Source organism: Pagrus pagrus (genome assembly GCF_965226575.1).
Source record: "Pagrus pagrus genome assembly, chromosome: 17".
NCBI classification, from domain to species: domain Eukaryota; kingdom Metazoa; phylum Chordata; class Actinopteri; order Spariformes; family Sparidae; genus Pagrus; species Pagrus pagrus.
The window spans coordinates 4068133-4093508 of NC_140201.1; the positions used below are offsets into that span (position 1 = coordinate 4068133).

A 25376-nucleotide genomic window follows, 5' to 3' on the forward strand; every position below is an offset into this window, starting at 1 on the left:
GTGTGTTTTAAAAATCCCCTCTGTCAATGTTACTTCAAGTGGTTTTATTGCCAAAAGCTGGACGTGTGTGTCTCTCTCTGTCTCTCTCTGTCTCTCTCTCTCACACACCCACACACACACACACACACACAAACACACACACACACACACGCACACACACACACACACACACACACAAACACACACACACACACACGCACACACACACACACACACACACACACACAAAGACAGACCCTTCCTCTTTCTCTCTTTTTTTGTCATGTGTCTCTGTCTTCCTGTTTCTCTTTTTCTCACACAGCCACCCTCACTCTGCCTCCCCCACCCACACACAAACACACACACACACACACACACACAGACTTGAAATAATTTCCTTAAGCCTCACCCTAACCTTCACCCGAGCATTCACCCTAAAATGATGTACTTCATGGGGTCCTGCCTTTTTGGTCCCTACAAAGATTTGGGACCCCACACGGTGAGTGGGCGGCATCGGGATCCCACAAACATTGTAAAACAAGGCCACACACACACACAATGACACACAGATGCATAAACACACAGTGTGGGTGACCGTCTTGTTTTAATGAGACGGAGACATAACTTTCCTCCTCCGTCACCTCGGCCAATCAGATTCCTCTGAAGAGGGCCGACGACCTCGTGTTATTGCAACATGTAATTTCAGATAATCCACCTATTACTCCTCTGGGAACGCTTGTCAAATTGATCCTTCGTAACATTTCTTTGCAGATTTTTTTGAAAAGTTGAAGGGATTTAAACTTGATTGCGGTAGTTTCATGTTCCCACACAACATTAACGCGTTGCTCTTTGTGGTAAACAAGCTGTCCTCAGCTCAGCAGGCTTCCAGCAACAGAAAGTAAAGACAGCAAAAGAAAGAAACCACAGAAGAGTGACTGAGCTCCTGATACAACTCTGTCACTATACGTACGACACAAATAGATAGTGAAAGTCTTTTTATTATCAAACTGTAATATTCGGCTTTTTCTATCATACAACATAAATCTCTGGATGTTCCTGTTGAAAACAATAACTAATAAGAGCTACAGTGCAAGATGTAGGTCAAACCTCAGCCAGTATGAACATTTTCTTTTACTTCATTTTTCCTTTCCTCCGTGAAATGTTATGTGAAATCACTTCCTCCTTTCGTTGTCCCCTCGGCCAATGGGGTCACTCTAACCAGGGCTCGAGACCTCCTGGTGTTGCAATGGGTCGTGACAGAAATATCATCACAACATAAGCGAGAAGTTGTTCAAGAAAAACTCGCTGTGGTTCTGATTTCCTTTAAACACACATTTAACAAAAGACTGACGTTCTTTGTGTGTTTGTGTACATGTTTATTGCACATGCAGGTAGTTACATATGATATTTTTCAGATTTTGTATTCACAAACTTTGCTAAATTGGACATGGCATGGATGTTTATGTGTGTGTGTTTGTGTGTGCTCCTGTGGATTTAACTTAGTGTTAGACCCTCAGGATGAGGAGAATCACTTTTGTTGTGTTGTTAACAGTGAAATGATGAAATATGTTATCTTTTATTAATGATGGTTGTTATTAAGTGTTGCCACACGAACAAATGTGAACATATATGTGGTTTGTACTCACGTTATATGCCAACATTTTATTCTGGCATCTGAGCTCTACTTTTTGGGACAAAGGGATGCATTATACCAATGATAGTCCTCACAAATATTTACACCTCTCTGTGCTAACTTCACATTTTCACTTCCTTTTTATGAAAAATTAACAGAATTTTTTATTTTGTCATCGTCATTTGGTTTGAACGTTTGTCTCCCAACGGAAATATACAACACGGTGACCTAAAAACATGAACCACCTGCACCACAAATTATTTGCATAAATGCAGACAAAAGGTGAGGCCTCTCTGCACATGCTCACCTTAAAGTAAATGCTATAGAGATGAATAGAAATGTTGCAAAACAAGTTAGTTGTGTTATTACCTAAACCTAAGTTATTCCAGTCATGCAACATAAATCAAATCTATAAGAAAGAAAGAACCCTATTAAATTAATAGGACCTTTCAAAAACTTTTTCACTGGATTGGTTAGACATTTGTGCTGAATATCCAAATGAAGTGATTATTTGCAGTATGTATTCATTAAATATGTGTTGCTGAATGGTTACAATAATCAAATTAATAGCAATAAAAACATTTTACCCGAATGGAGAATCTTTCATTTTCAAAATTAGGTTTCAGAAGACGACGGGCTGGAAGCGCTGCTGGGTCTTTCTGTTGGTGCTCTTTGGAAACTTCAGGTGTTATTCTCCTTGTGAAGGGCTCTTTGTGTGGGTGAGATATAAGGTCCTAGGCTCACTGTGGGATTTGTGCATAATTAAAACAACTTTATTTTACATGGCAATATATTTTAAAATGACCAGCAGCTGCTACTGCTAATATAAAGGCATTTATTTGGCACAGATCCTGTAGTGTGCCTTGGACTTTGGCGATAGTCCTCACAGGTATTTACATCTCTCTGTGCTTACTTCACATTTTCAGTTCCTTTTAACCAAGATGCACCCTGGCACAACGATTTATCTCACATCCAAAATGCTACAGTTATTATTTTTATTTTTTTCAGTTCACTTTTTCGGTTCTTTTTACCAACAGAGTTAATCTCACATCCAAAATGCAGAAATATGATCAAAATTAACTGTTCTACCAAAAGTGTCGTGTGTCTCATTCAGGAGTTGTTTTCAGATGTGCATGTAGCAGAATACAGCGAATAGTTGTGTTTTAAATGTAAATTAAAATATGCAAACTGAATGCACGTTGTCAGATTAGTTCACTTGACTGTGTGAAGGGTTTTGACAAAGGGAAGTGAGGAATGTGGTGATGGACTTGCACACAGACTCGTCACTGAGTTATTGATTTCCAGCCGTCAACATGTCTTCCAATGCTGCACTCTGGTGGCTCAAACATACGTCTGCAAATGTGTGTTTTTTCCTCAGTGTGTGTCTGCGTGTGAATGTGCATGTCTGTCTGTTGAGTCTCCTGCTTATGCTGCCCTCTAGTGGCACAGATAGACGCTGTTTCGCATGAGATTTTGAAACCTTGTTAAATCTTTCTCAGTGTGCAGAAGGAATTATTTGCAGCTTGACTTCATGTTGATTAAATTTAAGGAATCAGCTCCCAGAATTATATTAAAACAAATGTTTAATATAAAGTTCCCGGTCCTGTAGAGAGTTTAGTTTCTGTGTCTAAGGTTTCCTGTAGACACAGTTGACAGTAGGTTGTGTTTCAGAGTAACAGGGATACAGTTAAACATTCTCATCAACTTTCATCAAGAAATCTCAGAAAAGGATGATCAGGACGATGAGAAAGTTTTTACATTTTTTGTTGTATCACTGGCTGTAAATTGTTGAATGTTATTACTTCTTAACTGTAAGTACGTTTACTCCAGAAATGTGCTGAAGTGCATGTTTGAGTTGTAGCTCATTTCCTTTTAATGACACTTTATTTTCTGCATTTAACCCATAAATATTAGTGTAACACTTGTGGGTCGGCGCAATGAGGAGACAGGTTCTGCAGTGTTTCAGCATTTATTTTCTCCAGTCCTGCGGGCGACAATCATTCACAAAATGTCGGCATCCGTCTTTTTTTTGGCTCACGCCCTCAGCCATGGTAAACATTTCTGTGAGTTACACATTTTTCTTTAATACTTTAAAAGAAAATTACAAAAACAAACTATCTGTAAAACATGAGGTGTGTATTGAATGAATGAATAGCGCCATCCTGTGGCAAAACAAAAACACGCAGACTTTACTACGTTTAAAACTTTAGAAAATAAAATAAAACCACAAACCTGCGGGCGACAATCATTCACAAAATGTCGGCATCCGTCTTTTTTTTGGCTCACGCCCTCAGCCATGGTAAACATACAGGAGAGCACTCATTACACACACACCACAGCACAACAGTCTCATGTAGCTTAAAACGAGGCAGCCGAGTGGCGCCGATATTCGTAACAAAATAGTATTTGGAATGATATCTGAACTTAAAAACTAGTGAAAAACACAGCTAAACATATTTACATCCTTCATGCACACTTTTCCTCACACATTCACTGACTTGAGACCACATTTTCATGGAAAACAAACAAAAATGTCGGCGGGACTTTCCAAACCGAAACTCACCCTCAGCCATGGTAAACATTTCTGTGAGGGGAAGAAGGGAGGGGCTACCAAACCTGGAGGACTACAGGTGCCCAGGAGGGACAAAAAGAAGGCATAACGTCCTCTTAGAGGCAAAAAGAAAAGAAAACTATTTAAATAAGATAAAATTCACAAACAAAATATAATAAATAATAAAGGTGCATTTCAACTCTGTTACATTAGGAGCAGCCATTGGGACGCTAGTGCCTGGGTCAAGAGCACTGACAACAAAAGACACATGTTAAGATGCTTATAAGATTTCACTTTTAAAAAAAACATTTAAAGAAAAGCAAAGATTAGATAAAATACCAAGAATAACAACACATTTGAGCAGCAGAACATTCCAGTTAATCCTCTCATGACCCCTCATATTTATCTTGTGCCCTCTGGAGGCGTCTGACCCCTAGTTCGGAAAGCACTGGACTAAAATAGCTGCATATTATAAATACTGCTCTAACATTGATGTGTCAGTAATAACAATCCTTTCCCTGTGCCTGGAGATGGTATAATAATCATATGAACCAAAGAGTACTTTTACTTTTTATACTTTGAGTACATTTGCTGATATTACCCGTATACTTTAAGCAGGATTTGAATCTAGGACATTAACTAATGGAGTATTTTGATTCAGTAACAGTTCTGAATACTTCTTCGATGAGATGCTTCATGAAATTGCAAATAACCAAACACATTTTTTAAACTTCATCCATCTCAAAGTGATTATACAAGTAAAATATGTGAGTTCTGCATAACAATGTCAAAAAACAATGAGACCTTTGTGAAATATGTTGTGGAGTTGTGTACTTACATTACCCAAAATGTGTCCAACAATGTTCAAACTCAGAGGAAGAGTTCACTCAAGTTAACGGTGCGTTTCGATACGTCGCCGCCGCTATTTTAGTGTTGGGGAAGTTGGCAAACGAGACTAAATTTAAGGTGAATAAAACTTTAAAACATAACCTCATTCTGCCACACACACACACACACACACACACACGCTGCTCACACAGGCAGGACTTCAGTTTTAGTTTCTCTGCAGACATCTTTTGTTGTGATAGAGAGCCCACTGGCAGCAGAAGTCACATACTGTACATTTAACAGGACTCAAATCGAAAACTTAGACCTCCCACACAGTCGCACTTCCTGCTGAAATGTCTATATATTTTAAATATTTCACAAGTTATCTGGGCAACATCATAATACTTCCATGAAGTGTCAGAAAATATCATTAAAGAGGTCATAAAGATACAAAAAGACCATAGTAAGGGTAAGTAACATCCATCCAACTTTTATTTGTATTAAATAATTAGGACCACTGGTGGATCACTGGAAGCATTACTGAACAAATATTTGAAGTTTTTATAAAATAAATGTTATTTATTTTATAAACAGAAGAAAATTGGTTGTTTTCTCCCTGAACGACTGAATAACAGGCAGATATTAACGATGCTTTTGTTCTTCCACCTTCCTGCCTCCTTCATTATGAAGAATGCACCGACACTGATTTATCTCCCATTAAGTCGATGAATGTGTTCGACTCAGCAGACTGTAGTTGACCTGTTTCAACATGACTTCGTCTGAGTGACTAAAGGGTTTTTTTTTTCTGCACTCGGCCGGAAGCGTTTGTTTAACCAGTCAGTGTTTGAAAAGCAGAACGTGTCTTAACTTGGTGTTGTCAGAAGTTTAATGACACAGTATTTGGTTACGTGCATAACACAATGTGCCATCGTCACTGTGTTGCAGGCAGTAGTAGTAGTACTGTGTGATATTATTATTATTTACTCACGTAAAAGTAGGAAGACAAAGGAATTTTATTTGTATGGCACGTTTTATTATAAGTCGTCTCTGTGTATGCATACATACAGGAACAGGTGATGTACAGAAGGAGGATATATGAACTAAAATACAGGAAAATTCAACGAGAAAAAAAGCACTGCCGTTTTATACCAGTGTTCAGCAGACACGCATGAAGCAGAAGTAAGTCAAGTCATTACCATTAAAGAAGGAGCTTCTTTTTCAACCCACAGAGGAATGAATAAAAACACGACCTATTAGTGATATTATGTTTGAGTCAACTTGCCCTTTCCCTCGCCCTGTTATTCAGATTCTCTGGAAAAAAGACAGGAATTCTGGGATGTGACAGACACAGCTACTGTTGGTTGAGCAAACAGTGATGGGAAGTGAATACACCAATAATAATAAAGGGCTTAACTGAATGATAACTTGGGGAATGATGAATCACAGGTTGAAGATATCAGACACCACAAGGTGGGAAAAAACTACGTATAACTGTTAATTTACTGACTCTTAATAACCTGCTGTCTGTTCGGTCATGTTTCACTCTGTTCAGGCAGCAGCATTAAGATGATCCCTTACATGGTCCATTAAACATGTGTAATGGATTGTTTCTGTGGCATTATGCTAGCCCTGAACAGACCCGGTATCAACATGTGCCCTGAGTGATCTGATCACAAGTGGACAGCTCCAAGTTCAGGTGTGAACGTCCACAATTCACATTGAGGACGCATTTAAGATATGATAACTGAGACCACACTCAGAGGTGGTCTGGGCCACATGTGACCGCAGTCTATAAGCAGTGTGTACGCACAAGTCCTGGGCCACATCAAAGAAGAAGAAGGAGAAGGAGAAGAAGAAGGAGGAGGAGGAGGAGAAGGAGAAGGAGGAGAAGACGAAGGAGAAGAAGTGACTACTGACCACAATATCCCGGACTCCCTTTACAAATTGCAGAATTTTGAGAATTGTTGCACGAAGAGAAACCTTTCCAAAAAGTTTGCGAAACGGCTACGGCACAAACCACATCATCCGTGCTTTCTTGTAAATTCTGCATTGTTTTGTTGCCAGTTTTGTTTTGTTGCCAGTTTGTCGCAGGGTCGCTTTACACACAACCGTGCCCACCGTGCTTGCTGCCCGCCAACATTTAGCAGCTGCGTGAACACACTGTTTCAACTGATTTCACCATTTACACCCAATATATGAAAATAATTGCGGACTCAATTTTGTGACTTGTGGAGTTCGGAGAAACACTGTCTATTACAAATTCTTTATTAGCTGGCCCTTTCACTGATACACTTGGCTAATGTAATACCTGAAGCTTGGAGCCAGTGATGTGTCTGACAGACTCGGAGCTGGACAGATGTTAATTCGAGGTCTAATCGGGGCCTTTGTATTCATGAAAACCTGTGTTTTCTTAATATTTTGTCATATTTTGTTGTTCAGTTATCTCACACTCTAGTGTCTTTAAAACCTGCATGCTGGTGTTAATGATTCACCTACATCTGGTGAAATTCCTACCTTGTAGTTCTGGTTAACATTCCTCCCCGTTTGTTTTGCCTCTCCTGCCAAGTCCTTCCAGGAGGCTGAGGGTAAGAGGAAACTTTTCACTTGGAACTGAGAGTTTGACAGACAGCCAGACAGCAGACACTGAGCACTAATACAGAAGATCTGATAAGGAGTTTTGACATCTTTGGCACGTCACAGTCTAGTCACAGTCTCGTCTCGCGGGCATCCTCGTCCTCGCTGTTTCACTGCAGCAGGAAGTCGGGATGACTAATCTTGAAACATGTAATGCTTAATTTTTCCTTTTAAAGAGTGAGTCTCTTCCCTGCAGGAAAAAACGGCAAATACAAACATATTTGTGCTGCGTGCATGATAACAGCTTTCCTCAGACAAAAGGATCACGTGCAGGGATCTTTTTTTTTTCTCAAGCCTGGACTTTCATTCTTGACCTCTAGAGACAACAACCCCATTTGTTGGATGAAGGTCATAAGGAGCAGTTGAAAGCTCACAAGTGAAACTTTCATCTCAGATTGTTTGGTCACAATTGTCGTCTTTTTATATATATATATATATATATATATATATATAATATATATATTTATATAAATAATTTTGAAGTTCTTGTACTTTTATGTTTCTTTATGCTTTTTCTCTTCTACATTTTTTGAAGTTACTTATTGAGTTTAAACTCCTGAAATACCTGAAGCAGCTTCAACAATAAAATGCTGGTTACATGTTAGTGCATCCGTTATACTGATACAGTAATATGATAAAATAAGTGTGATAATGAATATGATATAACCTCCTTCCTGTTTAATCTTAGAGGAGGGTTGTCAGTTTGATTCTAATACATTTCCTCTGCTTAAACAACCTGAGTTCAAACTTCTTCATGAACTCTTAAAGAGTATTTTTGAGCTTAGCAACAGACAAAACCAATGAAGAGCTCAGTTAGCCCACTAACACAAGAATTAAAGGGCCACAGTTGAATAAGTTGCTGTTTAATATAACTTCAGACGCCAAATAAAACCGAACCACTGCACATATTTAGTCTTTTCTATGCAATCTCCCTTTGATAACTAATGTCATCACTGATGTGTTATTTCACTTCCATTTGCTGAGCCTCCCTAGAACTTAATCTTAATCAGGGGAAGTTATTTAAGAGATGTGAGTCGTTGTATTATTGTTGTATGTCTATTTATTGTGCTGCAGGGATGACCTAGTTTTGTAGGCCAACCCGGAAGTTAGCATCGTCCTGGTTTCCTCGACAAAAAGCCTCTGGGATTGTTGGAAGTAAAAAAGCTAATGTTAGGCTATAAACAAACGACACTGCGGTCACATGACTTCAATGCCACCACCAAGAGTCTTACTACACTACATTATACACACTTTACAATAAACTCATCAATGTATAAGTTGTAAAGTCAGAGTTAGAATAGTTTGTAACTGAAGTCGGCCTGTGAAGACGGACTAGTGAGCAGATGAGTCTCCGTGTTCCACATGATGATGATTGATGTCCATGACGACCTCTCTGGTCTCATTTAGACACTCGTTAGCAGCCGCTGTTTTGAAGACACGTGAGCGCTTTTTCATTCATACAGGAGTATTTACTGACATGTTTTATGTCATGGAACAAAATGTCTTCAGCTTGTGTTACCACAGACCTTATTTCAGGTTGACTTGGAGGGACGAGGGAACCTGAAGTGCCTTTCTGTGACATCGACTGTTTGCATGTTTATTATTTGTCATTTTTTAATTGTTCGCTCTGACTACGTCCTAATCAGGGGAGGTTATTTAAGAGTGGAGTCTCTGTATTGCTTGAGTCTGTTCTAGTCTTGAACTTCGAGCTTCTTGTTTCTGAAGTCTATACTGAGTCTATACTGTCTGCTCCTTGTGAGGCGTCTTCCTCCCACTGAGCTCCCCCGTGGAGGTCGGCCTCCCACTTTGAAAATCTCTGCTGGAGGAACTGAATATTTCACTCATTGCATCACCGCTGTAAATCATTCACATGGTACAACATAATCACAGTTTACATTCCTTTTACTTCCTCTTTTTATCTCTTAGACTGGAGCCGCTCTTTCGACAGCACAGTAGTGAAATTAGTGGTGGAGAGCAGTGAAATTCAGTCCTGGTATCTGATAGTGTCACGTCCTGAAAAGGTGACAACATGCTCAGTTTTAATATTGAGTACAGTTAAAAATGTTTTTAACACTTTGTCTTCAACTTTCCTCAAAGTTTTGGTCAATAATTTAATGAATTTGTCTGTATCTGGGTCTGTTCCCCAACAAGTGTATGGAAACTGCATAAATGTGAAGACAGCGTGTGGTCAGTTGGTCTTGGATTAATAAAATGTCTTTCTTTTTTTATTTGCTAGTTATCTGCAAACCTTATTATATTTCCTTCAATGATAAATATTGATATTTCCCACCAGTTTTAAAATCAGATGACACATGAGACATCTAGTTAACTGTGCACATAATGATTTACATTTGAAAAAGATGAATTGAAAGGAAGCAGGAGGGGGGAATGGTGATGTAACAGAAGTCTTTTTCATGTTCAGACTTGTTGGGACATGCTGGGAAAGGTCAGGTGACAGAGGATGGCCAGAACACAGCAGCTACTGTAGGCCAGGAGGAAGAGGCAGGAGTGAAACAGCAGGAGCAGGAGGAGCAGATAAGGAGACCGTGAGACAAGGAACCCACATGTATTGATGCACATTTACACTGAGCGATTAAAAAACAAGAGTGGAAAAATCTTGAAATGCTGCAAGTTTTTTTTGGAAAAGTTGTTGCAAGCAAAACATGATGAGTTTTTAATGAATTATGGTGATGATTCTGGATATCCCAGGTCGTCAGCTGGATTCAGCTCACCTGTTCTGTCAGAGGATAAAAGCTGGTGGCTGTCAGTCCTTCACTTCCACCTCATTGTCTTTGTCTTTTGTCTGTCTTCTGATTTGTTTTATCCTTGTTTTACATACACTCCCTCCCGTGTGCTCCCTCCTTGTCACCTCACCTGAGCCAGTTTGTAACAAATCCTGGATGAGCTCCCGTTTGTCACAAACTGGTCGGCTGCTACATGTCGCTCTGCAACTTTCTGACCCCCAGATGTGTTTCCAAGAACATAAAAACTCTTCAAAAACAAGGGGAAAGACATCTGTAACTTTTCAAGTTAATATTAGACACAGACAGAGGTGAAATCATACGTCTGTCTTGGTTGGAAAAAAGTAACAGCTGCATAACATAACTGTCCATACATGATGATATAAACCCCCGGGAAGGGAACCCAGAGTGAGATCAGTCGTGTCGAGGGGTCTCAGACTGAACACCAAACTCCCACATTCTCAAGAAATTCCACAGGAAGCACCGACGCGCCGGCTTCTTCAATCTGCGCTTTGATTTCACGCCTCACTTATTGTCAATGGGGAGATCTGGCTGTTGTCCGGCTGTCACGCTGAATTCCTGCCTAATGTGATGGTTAAATCGGTTCAGTTTAGTCTGCAGAGTGTTTGATCTCTAAAAATAGTCAGTCTGTGTCAGAGCGTCCGGAGTAAAAATATTGTCTTTTCATGCCTGAGCTGAAAGCTTGCGTGCAGGTGCTGACTTGCATCATTTTCATGTTTAGACTCCGAGCATGCTTTCTTGTCACCTTTCAGCAAGTTTGTCACACTTTCTGTAAGCTCATATCGGATTCAGTGAGCCAAAAAAAAAGAGAAAAACCTGCATCCGTCAGTCGTTTGCATGCTGCCTCCCCCACTCGCCCATTCACTGCTGCATTCCTCACATTCCTCCATTCAACAGAGGTCAAAAAGAGAGAGAGAGAGGAGCAGATCAAAAGCAGAGTATCCGGGACGTGGGTGGTTGGGGAAATGATTACTGGGTCTGTAAAAACCACTATTGAGGACAAGCCCCCTCCAACCCCTCCTAACAGTCTCCCTATTACCCCATATGGGTATATTTGATGACAAAAGGAGGCCGGACGAGTCAGCGACCGTTATGACGTGCCTCCCTCTGTTTCCGTGCATCACTTTCACTGGCACAGAGTTCAGCAGTTCAGCATTTGAAGCCAAACGCCATCTGTGATCCCAACTGGAACATAAGACAGGAGGAGCATACTGGGGTTTTTCTTTTATGATAAAAGAGGCTGGGGGGGGGTTTCAGGATGCAGATCTCATGTGTGAAGTTTTCTCCATCCTGGTGGGTGGAGATTTAGTATCACAAACATTTCATAAGAATCGGAAACTAGTTCTAGCTTCTTGGAAACTGCAACGTCACTCCTCAGATTCAGTTCAAACCCACTGACGGTGCAGCTTTAACACACGCCAAACCACCGTTAAGTGAAGTGAGTAACATAATGATGCTCCAGTTACATTAGTTTTTTTAGCTGACACTTGCATCAAGAGTGAGTAAGTCCTGACTTATCGAACAGCATTCAACCTGCTCATTCTCTGCACTGCGATCAAAAATTTCCACTCACAAACAAATTGTAGGAGTGAAAGTAACAGCAGGAGTGACGTGAGAGTTCAAACATGTTTACACCTAAATGCATCACTGAACTGTTGACTGCCGCTGCATCAGGAACATATCTGCAAAATAACTAACTGCCAAAGCATTTTATGAGGTTTTCTGGCAACTGAACCATGTTTAATATATTTATGGTTAAGGGAAATGGGGAAGGAAATATTGTGGTCTTGGTTAATTATTGAAAACACAACAGTGACTAAGACCTTTTAATATTTCACAGAAACCACAATCTTTCCCCATCCAAGTGTTCGTGGTATACCCAACCATACAACATGTTTTCATGGGCAATTGTCACATTAGAAACCTGAGTTGAAATATAGGAAATTTAAAAAAAGAAGAAGTTGTAATGCCAGGTATGACTGGCGCTCTTTCACTCACGTCAAGCCAACTGCAAAATCTCCCTTCAGGCCTCCCTCCACATAAACACCTGAACTCACCCTGCCTGACTACACTGATAACGACCACCCTGTAGCTCTCTGGGCCAGCGGGAAGATGTGTAGGCTGAGCAGCTACCTCTACGCTCAGCAAGCTGTGACTAGCTGGTGAACATAGTGGAGCTAAAGAGCCAGGTATTTTCTTCAAGAGTTGGTGGAGACAAAATCCCCATTCACGCTGCCTTTTCAAGGCAGGGAATCCTGCGGCGATATTCTGCCTCGCCGTTTGTTTGAAACTTAGAGGTGTAATGGGGGCAGTTTCGTTACGCCTCTGATCCGCCAGCGGAGGCAGTAACAGAGGTGAGACGACGTCTGTGCGTAAGAGTAAGCTGGTACCTGTCTGATGAGTTCACAGTCTGACAACTAAACACATCCTTCACTCATCAAATAAAAGAGAAATGTCCCACAAAGCAAAGTTACAAGACCAAACAACAGTAATGTGGTAGCAGGTCGTGTCTTAAAAAATACCACATTTATGTGTTCATCCTGCCATCACATTTCCACCTGACAAACAGCTTCTGTCCCCGGCAGCTCCCACAGTTGACTCACGGTGATCATGTGAAGTGATTTCAAGCAAAAAACCTTAACTCACATGTCTTTGTCGCCTTCCACCATTGTGTTGTTGTAGTTATTGTCTCTGGCAACAAAATGTGCAAAAAAATCACCAAATTTAAAGTCACCACGACGGTCAGCTCTCCTGACTGAGTTTACAGCAAACTTCCCCGCGGGAAAACAGCATCCCTCTCCGCGAGTGAGAACCAATTTTGTTGTATGAAGTGACACACTGGAGCGGCTTTGTGCCGGCGCTGCTAGGTTCAGTTTGAAAATACAAAGGCGGTGCAGAGGTAAGCCTTCAGTGCGGCGTTACTGCAGAATCTCTGACCGAAAAGGGCTTAAAACATCTGTGGTTTTACAGCTTATTTATGTTGCTCCCAGGTGGTCAAAACATCAACATGATAACTTACTTATCGAGGAGGTTTTTCTTGTGGCGTCAACACTGGACGCTCTGACGCTCTGCTCTGTTTCTCTCACTGCGTCACTGGTGCTGGACACAAGGCAGTTGTGACCCATTTCTGGGAAATAAACTTCACATGAGAGCCAAAGAAACTGGAGGAAAGGTTTTGCCACATTGCATCATAAAAAATCATCTTGTAAGCTTGAAACAGTAAACTGATGACTGGAGAGTATTGGAGCATCTGGAAGTTGAACTTCCTGGGCAGGTCAAGTTGATACTCAAGTGTTAGAGCGCTCTCTTCCAAACAGTTTATTACAGCTCCAATATGAACTTTTAGCCCCATGTTTGAATGAAATAATGATAAATTCATTCATCGCTCTGAGAACCGTTCGCCAGTGACTCCCCAAACAACGTGTATGACCATTCAAACAAGACACAAGTTACTTAGGCTGTGTTGTGTCACGTCACTTCACATCACGTCACGGTTACATTTAAGAAAATATCATGGTTTGAGTTAAAATAGTGTTTGAGTGCAGTACGTTATGGAAGTTGAAGGTCCAGTGCAGGATTTGGGGGGATTACAGGTTCAGGAGAGGAATATAACATTTATGATTATGTTTTTATTAGTCACATATCTGCAGAGGTAGAAGGTCCTCTTTCACAGTCTGCCATGTTTCTACAGTAGCCCATAATGGTCAAACCCAACACTGACCTTTGTCGTTTTCAGTCGATTGCAGTCTGCAACTATCCTGCTAGATGCCACTAAATCCTACGCACTGGACCTTTAACCTGCATACGTAAGTTTAAATAAGTCAAAGTTGACTTTTGGTTTTCAGTGGTTTTATTCAACCCTGACCTTCTCCCAATGAGGACGCTGTTTATACTGCGTCACCTGACTTTTCCCTTTGCCTGTGTCACAGTTACTATGGCAACTAAAGGCCACCGCCGACATACTCTGGTCGTGTTAATCCTCTTAGTGGACCATTGTTGTCATTCCTTCTGGTGAAGACAGGCAAGCTGAAAGTCACGGTTAAGTTCTGTAACCCCGAGGAGAGCTGCAGACTCCGCTGATGAACCTCTGTAGATTCATCATGATGACCGTTGTCACACTGCTTTAACAGTCATTTGATGCATTTTGAGTGTAAAAATGAGTACAGCAACGTGAATGTGGTCACATCCACAAAGGAGACACTGGACTGAGACAGAAAGTTGCACTCATCTTGCTACAGAGATGACTTTCACTGAGAGGAAACTGACATGATTCTGAAAATGCAGCCCACAAAAAAAAAAAAAGCCTTTGAAGAGTAATATCTCAACTCTGGAGAATTTCACAAGTGTAACCTCAATTTCCAGAAAAAAGACGATTATGACTTTTCTGATGACGTCAGGAAGTTCACCGATCTACCAAACTTGAGAAATTCCACAAAAGCAGACACGCACGTAGTAAAAGTGAAGAAAAAAACCAAGAAACACTATTAACACTGGCAGGAAGCCACACTGGGAAGTGCCCAGTATGACCACAGACTTGTAACTCTGAGGTCTTTGTTTACTTTAGTTTATCATCTTTCCTGCATTTATTATTAATGGACTTGCTGCTGGATGTCGTCAGCTCAGTTTCACACCTTTTTTTTCTCCTTCCTGTTACATGATTTTCTACCAAAAATATCTACATTAGAAGAAATGAGAAAACAAGATAAGATGTGTTCAAGTGTCCCAAACTCTTCTGATCACACGATAAAGATCTTTTTCTTGTCACTTCTCACCTTACTTCGGTTTTTATTTTATTTACTTTCTGTCATTAAGCTCATATGTGCCAGACAAAATCATTAAAGTGAACTTGGTTAAACAAAAGAAGAAGAAGATGACGTGACGACAGGAGTCTACAGAGGCAGCAGAGGAAGAGACAGGAGGATTGCTCAATTTGGTATTTTCTGATTCTCCAGTTACAATTTATTGATGATTTACTTCACTCAGAAACACCTCAACACACAAAAAAGACATTTTGAGTTTTGTTTCAGATGAGGGGGGGTTAGAGGAGGGGAGTGGGGGGGGTGGCTGTCCGGCGTGGGCGTACAGGCTTGAATGGCGACGATGATGACTCAGGTGATGTGTCATACTCAGTGCTATAAAAGGGAACTTTTACATTTTGTCCACACACACACAAACACACACACGTACAGTACACACACTGGACTCAGAGAGAGGTTTGTTTACTTCGGCGGCAGCAGAAAATGAAATGTAAGTTTGTTTATGATACTTTTACAGAGTGAGTGTGTGTGTGTGTGTGTGTGTGTGTGTGTGTGTGTGTGGAGGAGGAGGAGGAGGAGGAGGAGGGATGTACTGCACGTGGTCTTTGCTTTTACTTGATGCCTGAGTGAGTTTGAGAGAGAAAGTCTGTGAGAGAGACAATGAATGAATGAATGAGTGAGTGAATGAATGAATGAATGAATGAAAGAATATGTAGCTGTTTGTCATTAGCTGCAATTTAAAGTGTTAAAATGTGACTGAGTTTCTTTTGAATTTCATGAACTTCGCGCTGTTTGGGCTGTGATTGGCTGCCTCTGTGTGTGTGTGTGTGTGTGTGTGTGTGTGTGTGTGTGTGTGTCTCTGTGTGTGTGTGTGTGTGTGTGTGTGTGTCTCTGTGTGTGTGTGTGTCTCTATGTGTGTGTGTGTGTTAGGGGTTTCCCTAAGTAGTTTGAACCAGTCAGCAATATGATTGTGTCCTGCTGCATCAGACTTTTTCTAGTCAAAACAGCTTTGAGTGAATATTTACAGACGTACACTGTTTTATTTCAGCTTTATCGGAATAATCTCAGATTAAAAGTGAATAATGGTGGAAATATGGAAACAGACAAGTAGTGTCACGGCTTTGTTAGGGATGAGCACCGGAAGCTGGAACTAAATGGACTCAGGCCTCAAGTACTGAAGGCTGCAGTATCAAGAAGCTCAAATGTTATTGGTGCTGCCATCAGTATAAGAGGAGCTAAGATGTTTGTTTTCTTTTGTACCATCAGGGTATTTATTTAACGTCTCAATTCGTACCCAGATATGCCTCGGTCAACTTATATGTGCTCTGTTTATCTATATTGAACAGAAAACACGTTAACGAGATGGTTTAAAGATGTTGCTGCTCACCATTGACCTCTCGTTCGTTCAAAGGTAACGTCACGATGTACAGTCACATTATATTGATGCCACGATCTTCACAGATACGTCACAATGTGAAAATTACATGTGACTTCTGAGTACTGTAGTCCTCGCTGTCCCATCTGTTAAACACTGCTGCAGCCGGCTAAACAAGACAAAATTAATGAGTTCGGTTCCTAATTTGTTTAGTTTCATTTCATTTTTCTCTTAAAAAAATAACAAAACAAAACAATAAGATGACAGTTATACTACCGGATCAATAAGCAGTATTGGAGAGAGTTGCGCACCGAAATGTAACTTCCTTGATAAAGACAGTTGATTGTTGAGACAGGAAATGCTGATGCTTTTGGTTGATATCCGACCAGAACCACCGACTCAAAGCGTCTGTGTTTGACGACCAATCGACAATCTTTACACGGAAAGTTAAACTTGTTGCTTTAATCTGAACGATATTCATCCCTCATCATCATTAGGAGGTCATACAGAGTCATGATCTGACCATAACCAAGGCAGGGAGTGACTTCTCTGTTCCACCAGCTTTATGAATGAAAGTGAAGCTGTGAGTGGTCGTGGTCAGTGAAGGTGAGCTTACTAATCGATTACTAACTAATTACAAAGTGAAGGAAACCTGGTGACTAGTAACAAAAACAGAAGCCAGACGTGTGTGTGTCAGTGTGTGTGTCGGTGTGTGTGTGTGACAGAGATGGAGTACGAGTCAGGCAGGCAGACGGTGATGACATCATCGCACGTCATCAGAGCACTTTACTGTAATGTAATCTGCACACTCACTGTATGGAGATGGATCATGGACGTCTCAGGAGACAGAGTGATGTCATTTCAGCCCAGTGGCCAAATGTGGAACTGCAGCTAAAGGCATCATCAAGCTGACTGTGTTCATGAGGCAACAGGACGGCAGCTTAGACACAGAAACACAGCGTGGATCGTCACAGCTCATTAAACAGAGTTTGCATACTTGATATTAAGATTAATGATCATTTTAATGAAACAGGCTAAACGTTTTGTGCAACGTTTTTTTCCCTGGTTCCAGTTCATTTCTCTACATAATGAAAATCAACTTGCAGATACTTCAAACTTGTGTTAGCTGTGATAACACTCAGCATACACACACATCAGAAGCTAACAATCAGCCACGATAGAGAGGACAACAATAGATTTATCTGTTTATTGAGTTAAAAAAGCTTCAGCTCTCTGTCACTGAGCACATCAACAAGGAGTTTTCATGACAGCGCGTGCTGCAGCCGACTGTTGTAATGTAATTTAAAACTGGAGTTATATAAAATTATATGTAATCACTGTATCTGCCAACGAGCTGAAACATGAGCCTGATCATCTGATGTGAGGATTCACAGATGTTTTGTGTATTGTTGTTGCCAAGTGAAGAAAAAGAAAAAAATCCTGTTCATGGGCCAAATAAACAGAAAATGTCGTAGGAGCAGCACAAACACAGACATCCTGTGCCTTCACTTTAAAAGGCCATCTCGTTGTCTGTTTACACATCCACATAGCAACTTTAACATTCATGTGTTCAGCTTCTTAGCTTCCATGTCTGCTCCTCCGCCATGAGGTCCATACCGAGATCGTGACCCTGAGTTGGTGGTGTGCGCCTGTCCTCATCAGAAAAAACAATAGATTGACTGTGAAAGCAGCTTATTACGACACATATTTACATTTCTTGTCAGCGGCGACCTCTAAATATTACACGAGAGAGTCCACATAGGGAGGAACAACAAAACAAGCGCAGTACTTTCAGCCAAAAGTCAGCGTTGAGTCATTTTATCTCACTGACGTAGTTTAGTGACAACAGGTACATAAAGTAGGGCAGTCGAAGCTGAAGTTAAATAAGTAACTCAGTTATTTTAACCCAAATTAGTGTTTTTCTAAACCTAACAAACCTGTGACGGTAACATGAACGTCTAGTGCGCCTGCTGCTGTCATGTTGTTTTGAAAGTTGTCTTATATCATTTTCGGAGTCATTTGCAATCGATCTCTTCAGTTGTTCAGGTGTAACGACGTGTGAAGGTGAAAATGTTACATAACATTGCTTCAGGTTTATATCAACTGTCTTGAAGTTATCCCTGTATTTAAGGAATATTTGCCAGTTCCTTGACACTTGACAGTTTCTTGGTTAACTGGTGGGTTTTGGAGGAAGTTGATATGTGCAGAGCGCTTCCTGCCAGGCGTCGTTCACATCTGTTCAGAAGTTCATTGGCAGTTTGTGAAAGTGGGCTACGGAGGTCCGGCTGAGGACACGAGGCATTCACTGTGTCAGTGAAAACACAGGAAACTCCAGCGTTTCTGACGAACTGGAAAAGAAACCGTGGACGTGCGTGAGACGCTGCATGGATGTGTTGATGTTTGGTGCGTGAGTGAGCGTGTGCTGACGAAATGACCTGCTAAATACATCAAAGACGGCCGACTGACTCTGCTTCTCAAGCACTTCTGCTCTGAGCTGTAACGCTGTCACAGCTGTTTGCTCTGCCAAAAACATGACTGTACACAACACTGCCAGGGGATATTTTTCTAGTATGACAGAGGCTTTTTGCTGATTTCCTCTTCAGTAATTTTCCGAAAGCCTTGTCTGCTTTCTTGTTTATATCCGTAGCAGACTGAAAACTCACACGAAGCCTGAATGTAGAGATATTTGAGAGGGTATGTTGGCAGAAAGCTGCAAGTGATCTTCATTGTCCAGTTGTGGGGCTGGAGATAAAAAACAACGAGCTGTAAGTGAACATCTGTTTGTTGTTACTTAGGGATCTAATGGGATTATATGTGTTCAGTGTATAAACATCTTACTGCTGCGGTTAAACCAGAGTTTTTTCATGTTATCGGAACGAATCCAGTAGTAGTGAAAGGTCTCACTTCCAGATGTTACCTCACGTCACGTCACCTGAGCTCACAACACCTGCCTGATGCTGTCAAACTGACAAGACTGTGTCATTTTGTTGGCTTGAAGTCAATGTGTGAGACTCTCAGTGAGACATGTGATACAGTATATGATGCAATATTTAACTTTTCCCTGTTAAAATGATTAGTTCTTTCAGACAAGACAGGGCCACAGTCCCGGTCTTGTAATAAGATCCAGACACGAGTGTTGATGAGTGTCAAGGGAAGATTCTGCAGCTGTTCATTTCCTGTTTCCATGTAAAGTTAATGCTGAGACAGGCTGCAGCTGACACAGGACCCAGAACAGGAACACACAAGTAAACATATGATTGACACAAAAACACCTTGAGAGCAACCTGACCCTAACCCTTAACCAGCAACCTGTTTTTAAAGGTGCAATGTGTAAGAATTGGCCACCTGTCAGGGAGCAGCACATCGCCAGAGTAACCGCCAACTGTAGCTGTCAATAGCTAGTTAGCTCAGTTAGCACTGCAATTAGCAGTCTGGCTTCGGGGGCCAGGGGACTCTTGGTGTTCACATTGCGGGCACAGGAGATGTGGGCAGGGATGGGACGGGGCTAGTTGGTTAGCATGCTAACTTCAGTAGATATATTTCTGCAACACAATGCATAAACGTCACAACATCGAAAGTGTTATTCAATTAAATTCAATTACAATTCTTACACGTTGCACCTTAAATACTATTTATAGTCGGCAATTAACGCTCTGTGATTACTGGATTATTATTCCTCTATTAAATAATTACTGTTAGTTAATGTGATGTATAGTTTTAGCTCATGTAAAGTCGAACTAGATAAAACTACATGTCAGTGGACAGGAGTTTACTCGCGCTGACCTTTGACCTCAAGAGAAAACAGAAAGTAGTTCCTGCTGTTAGTGTGTGAATGGCAGTAAAAGTGTTTAAAGCGCTCGGCGTCAGACACTCACAGCAGAGTGATTGTTTTCTCTCTGTAAAGACTGCAGCCTGAGGCGTCTGCCCGGTGATGTCACCGCACAGATTAATCTGAGTCAGACCGCTCCTCCTTTTCCAACAGGAGGCCCAGAGCAGGCTGGGAGAAAAAAAAAACCCCACAGCATACCTCTCATTCCTTAACCCTGACCTCACACTAACGGACAGTTCATGTCTTTGTTTCTTCGGGATTTTTGAAGTTGCATGAAGCGGGGAATACATTTACAGACATTAACTTATCTTGATTCGAGTGTTGTTCTTTGAGAGGAGATCGTCATGGATTAAAAAAGCTTTAGAGACAAAGACAAAACAAACATCAGGGGATTCATCTGCAGATGGATTAAGAGGGCTGTGGAAGCGAAGATAAAGAGATGACAGCTTTACGACACTCCTCTGTACACTTAAACACTTAAACACATGTCCATTCATTCAAGGCATTTATTTATGTAGCACCTTCCAATAACAAGGAAATTCAAGAAGTTTTACATGAGACAGAAAGTCGTCATATCTAATCATCAGCAGGATGTCAGTGAACTAAAGATAGTCTTTGATCGAAGCCGCAAAGCTTATCAAAATGTTTCTATCAACAGATGACTGTGAAAGGTGAAAGGTGGTAAACGCCCACAGAATTACCAACAGCTTTGCGGAGCTTTTAAGCGTCATCAGCTCACTGTCCTATCTGCAACTTCTGCTTCATTAACCTCATTCATGCAGCAGCAACAGGAAAACCTTTTTCGGTGATAAAGCTAAAAATAAACTGTACACGATCTGCTGAGCACTGAACAGCAGACAGACACAGCAGATATTTTCTCAGGTGTTGGTGGAGACCAAAAATAGAGCAAAAACTGGGCTGGATGTTGGAAACACAACGATGATTTATCTGCTGTTTGCTAACTTTATCAAGTGTTACTGTAATATAATGAAATCCTATCAGCCAAAGTTAATCATTAAGACCTAAAGCAAAGATCGATTATGTTACAGATGTCAACTGACCTCTAAACCTTGTAATGTTTCCCAGAAACAAAATAAATTATCAGTCTGCAGAAATCTGTCTATTTCCTCCCCTTCACCCACACTCAGCCGCTGAACATGCTAACAGTAAATCAGTGTCTGACCTACTTTGGTCTCTAGACCTTCATTCACACCGCAGACCTTCTCGAATGACTGTTAATGTCTGGATCACAGGATGCAAGTTACATCTGATACCAGAATGAACTGAGAACTGAAGGTTGGACCAAGTCAATAGCCGTGTTTTCATAAAGCATTGTGAAGAATATCGCATTAGAAGTTTTATGGAAACGGCAACATTCAAAAAAACTTCCTCTAATTCACAAAAAGGTTTGTGACGCTCACCTGAGGTGGTTTTTGTCTTTTTGGGTTTCCCTGTCTGCATTATAATCGTTGCATTTCTTCCTCGTCTCCGGGGAGGATGCAACACGGCCGATGCTAGCTGACATGCAACAACAATTACAACTTGCCCTGTCGAAAGTAATTCCTAAAGACCTTTCGCCATTTTGTCTGTCTCCAGAATAGACCCCTTTAACTTTTGGTGTGCATCCAGATAAAGGGATACAACCAGGATGTTTTTTTTCTCTCACTTTCTTAAACACTGAGTGATAGGGCAGTTTTTTTATAACATTTTTTTCAGGAAATGAATGGATCTTGATGAAAAAAAAAAAATCAGGTGTATTCAGGTGGCTGGTATCTATGAGTGCAACCCACATGTTGCATGTTACATGTTCAAACATAAGTTCAAACTTAATGTTTCTTTATGTTGCAAGTTTATGTTTATTAAGTGTCGCCTTGTAAGTCGATTCAGGAAATGACTTGATCTGTAGCACACTTTTTAGATAACACCCTGGTCAGCTCACACATGTCTGACCCAGAAACACTAACAACAACAACAACAGAGCAGCTGTGCTAAATTAACTCGTACTCGCCAAACTAGCCACTAGGCATCAATTATCCGACTTCTGACGAGGCGTTTCAGGAGCAGTGTTTCTGTGGGACAGAGGAGCTTCTGTTGTTTGACCTTTTTAACTTTCCAGATCTGAATACTCATCAGCTAGTTTGTTCCTCCTGAGCATACTGGGCGTAGCGTCCATTAAAGCAGAGTACAGCTGCCTCTGGATTAATCTCGTGTGACATGTGCATGTTTGGGTTGGAAATAAAAAATCGGTTTCCATGCAACTTTGTGGTTTTCTTACTGATTCACACACGTCAGGTCCGGGTCAATCAGAGGTGAAAAATGTGAGTTGCCACACACTCAGCTGCAAAGTGAACGCTGGCGAGTAGCCACCTGTTGGGAGTGCAGCTGTAAACACAGTGTCAAAGTACCGCAAGATGTTACTGAGCTGTATCACGCTCTGTGATTGTAGACTGGTTACCAATTATGTAATTTTGTGGCCCAGATAGCTCAACACACCTCAGCACCTGCGAAAAGCTTCACATGTAGATGACAAGAACCGTCACAGTTACAGAAAACACAAGCAAACACTCAGTCGTCTATCTTTTCTTATCTTTTCAGTGATCCACGACTCCACCCCCTGTCTTCTCCACCTGCTGTTATTGGCGGAGCTGTTCGTCCAAACCTCGTCTCGTCCCACCAGCAGTCCGTCTCTCTGTGGCATGTTTGGATCGATGATCCATCAGGTGGACAGGCTGAAGAACATATCCAAAAAGCTCCATGGCTTGGTAAGGTTTCACTGAGTCCTGCCTAGGATTGATTTCTGCAAACCAAAATAATTTCCTCAATCAAATATTTAAATCTCTTCTAATCTTTAATATCTGCACATAAATGCTACAGTACATACATTTGTCAAACACAGACTGAAAGTTTCCTATGAGAGTTAACAAGTTTCCTTTTTTTTAAACTTTCACTGTAGGAAAATCACATCCAGATGTATCAGATTCACATGTGAAAATGAAAATGTCATTGAAAGGTGCCCAGATATATCTTGAAAATGTATTTCTGGCTATTAACGCAACCTTCACTTCTCATCTCGTTCCCAACAGACCGAGGGTGAACTCACAAACTTTGCTGGTGATGAAACCAGACTGGACACTCTCCCTCACATACAGAGTCATGCTGAATATTTCAGTTCATTGAAGGTAAAGTTTCTGGAATCAGAGAAATTCATGTCTCCAAACACTTTCTGACTGTAGTACGTGTATGTCAGGGGAGAACTTTAATAGTCGGTGAGTTAATATTTTCTCTTCCTGTCTGTGTAATGTCTCCGCAGGTGAATGAGTCACTGTCCCAGCTGTATGTGTACACTCAGTCCTTCAGACTGCACGTCGACTGGTTGAAAACAGCCAATCAAAACGTCAGCTTGTCCTCCCCGTCAGCAGAGAGCGCCAGCACTCACCTCCTGCAGCTGTCCAACATTGTGACTGCATCTCTGAATCAGGTGAGAGGACCAGGATGGTTTGACTCTTTTACAAGGATTGTTTAGGGGATAATTCTCCCAAAAGATATGGATGGATATCATTAAACAGGAATCTGTAAATGGAAAGTTGAATTTGAAAATGTATAAAATGTTTGGAAATGGCCTCAAGCTTCTGCCTAAACCTCTAAACCTTCAACTTCCTCTCTGTCCTCAGATCAGCGAAGAGGTTCCTCAGACACCAACTCCCTCGCTCCCGGTCGTCTCCACCGCCTTCGACGCGCTCCAGGTCTCCGTCGAGATCTCTGAACGGTTACAAGTCTTTTGTGACTGGTCAAAAAGAGTGTTACGGCTTCTCCAGAGAATGCACCGCTGCCGTTAAACCCAAACCTCCGCCTTCAGCTCATAAGCAACTGAAGGAACCCCACAAAACCACTGTTCACTTTTCCCCCTGCAAAGATTTTAAGCCACGTTAGCAGGATGGCAGTGTCGGTCCACTGCTTAGGTCCAGACTGAAATATAACTCGAGCCACCACCAGGACAAAAATATAATTATACAAATACTTATGACGCCATTCCTGCTAGTTTTGAAAGATTCACATCCAATACATGTTTTGTGCTACTTGGAAAGAGATGAACAACATCACAGCATAGCATCATCTTTTTTTTTGTTTTTAGCATGTTAGCAAGCTGATATTAGCATTTAGCGCCAAGCACCGTTGTGCCTGAAAACAGGCTCTCAGAGCTGCTAACATGGCTGTAGACTCAGTGTAGTTTACACACATGATGTTGTGCAGGTTCTGGTCTGACCCACATGAGGTCGTATCGGCCTGATTGCAGAGCTGAATTGATCTGATGCAATAACAGTGAGGCGTTCAGGTCCTCATGCATTGTACGGGCATTTGACACACGTCTTCCTCTCTGCGTGGGCCGTCACGTTAACATCTCTTTAACAGTAAAACAGAATGTAATTCTTTCGCATGTGTGTACGAAAATATGTATACGCCACATTTTACATGTAGCCTTTAAAATGTGCTGCACTAATGCACTGTGCAGCGGTACTCCCACCTGTGACCTTCACTTCCTTTGAGACTGTTTACATTCACAGTGCCTGCTAAGTGTTGATTTACTTGATGAGCTAAATGACAAACAGATGTTGTGGAACATTTCATATTTTTATACTTTTGTTGTCTGTTTTTTTTTAACCTATTTAGGATACTATTTATGAGCTTTTTATATTATGTATGTGACAGTGTTTAGTTTGAGATGCAGGCATCTCACCTTTTTGTATGGCTATCTATTAAGTAATATTTAATAATAATATTAATAATAATAATGTATTGTCATAGAGACATTTGCTATTTATACATTTTGTATTATTTGTTTTTGTAAGTTTTACCTGAAGTAATTAATAAAATGTTACACTTGAAACAGAGATTTGTCTGCTGACTGGTCAACACATAATCACACTTACACAACACTGAATGAGTTATCTTATACAAAACCTGAAAAACTGTGGATTTGGAAAATATCATAATGGTTGAATGAACCTCCACCTCATAAAAAACTGCTTT

The 25376-nt window shown here is 41.0% G+C and overlaps 1 protein-coding gene across 1 annotated transcript; it reads left to right on the forward strand.

Annotated features, from left to right (window-relative positions):
• Positions 1 to 15584: 15584 nt before the first annotated feature.
• Positions 15585 to 24184, forward strand: LOC311273299 (uncharacterized protein; the record flags this gene model as incomplete). Its single annotated transcript, XM_084380279.1, has 5 exons — positions 15585 to 15634; positions 22944 to 23110; positions 23432 to 23527; positions 23659 to 23826; positions 24020 to 24184. The coding sequence occupies exons 1-5, from the start codon at positions 15628 to 15630 to the stop codon at positions 24182 to 24184; spliced, it is 603 nt and encodes a 200-aa protein (XP_084236405.1). The 5' UTR covers positions 15585 to 15627.
• Positions 24185 to 25376: the final 1192 nt, after the last annotated feature.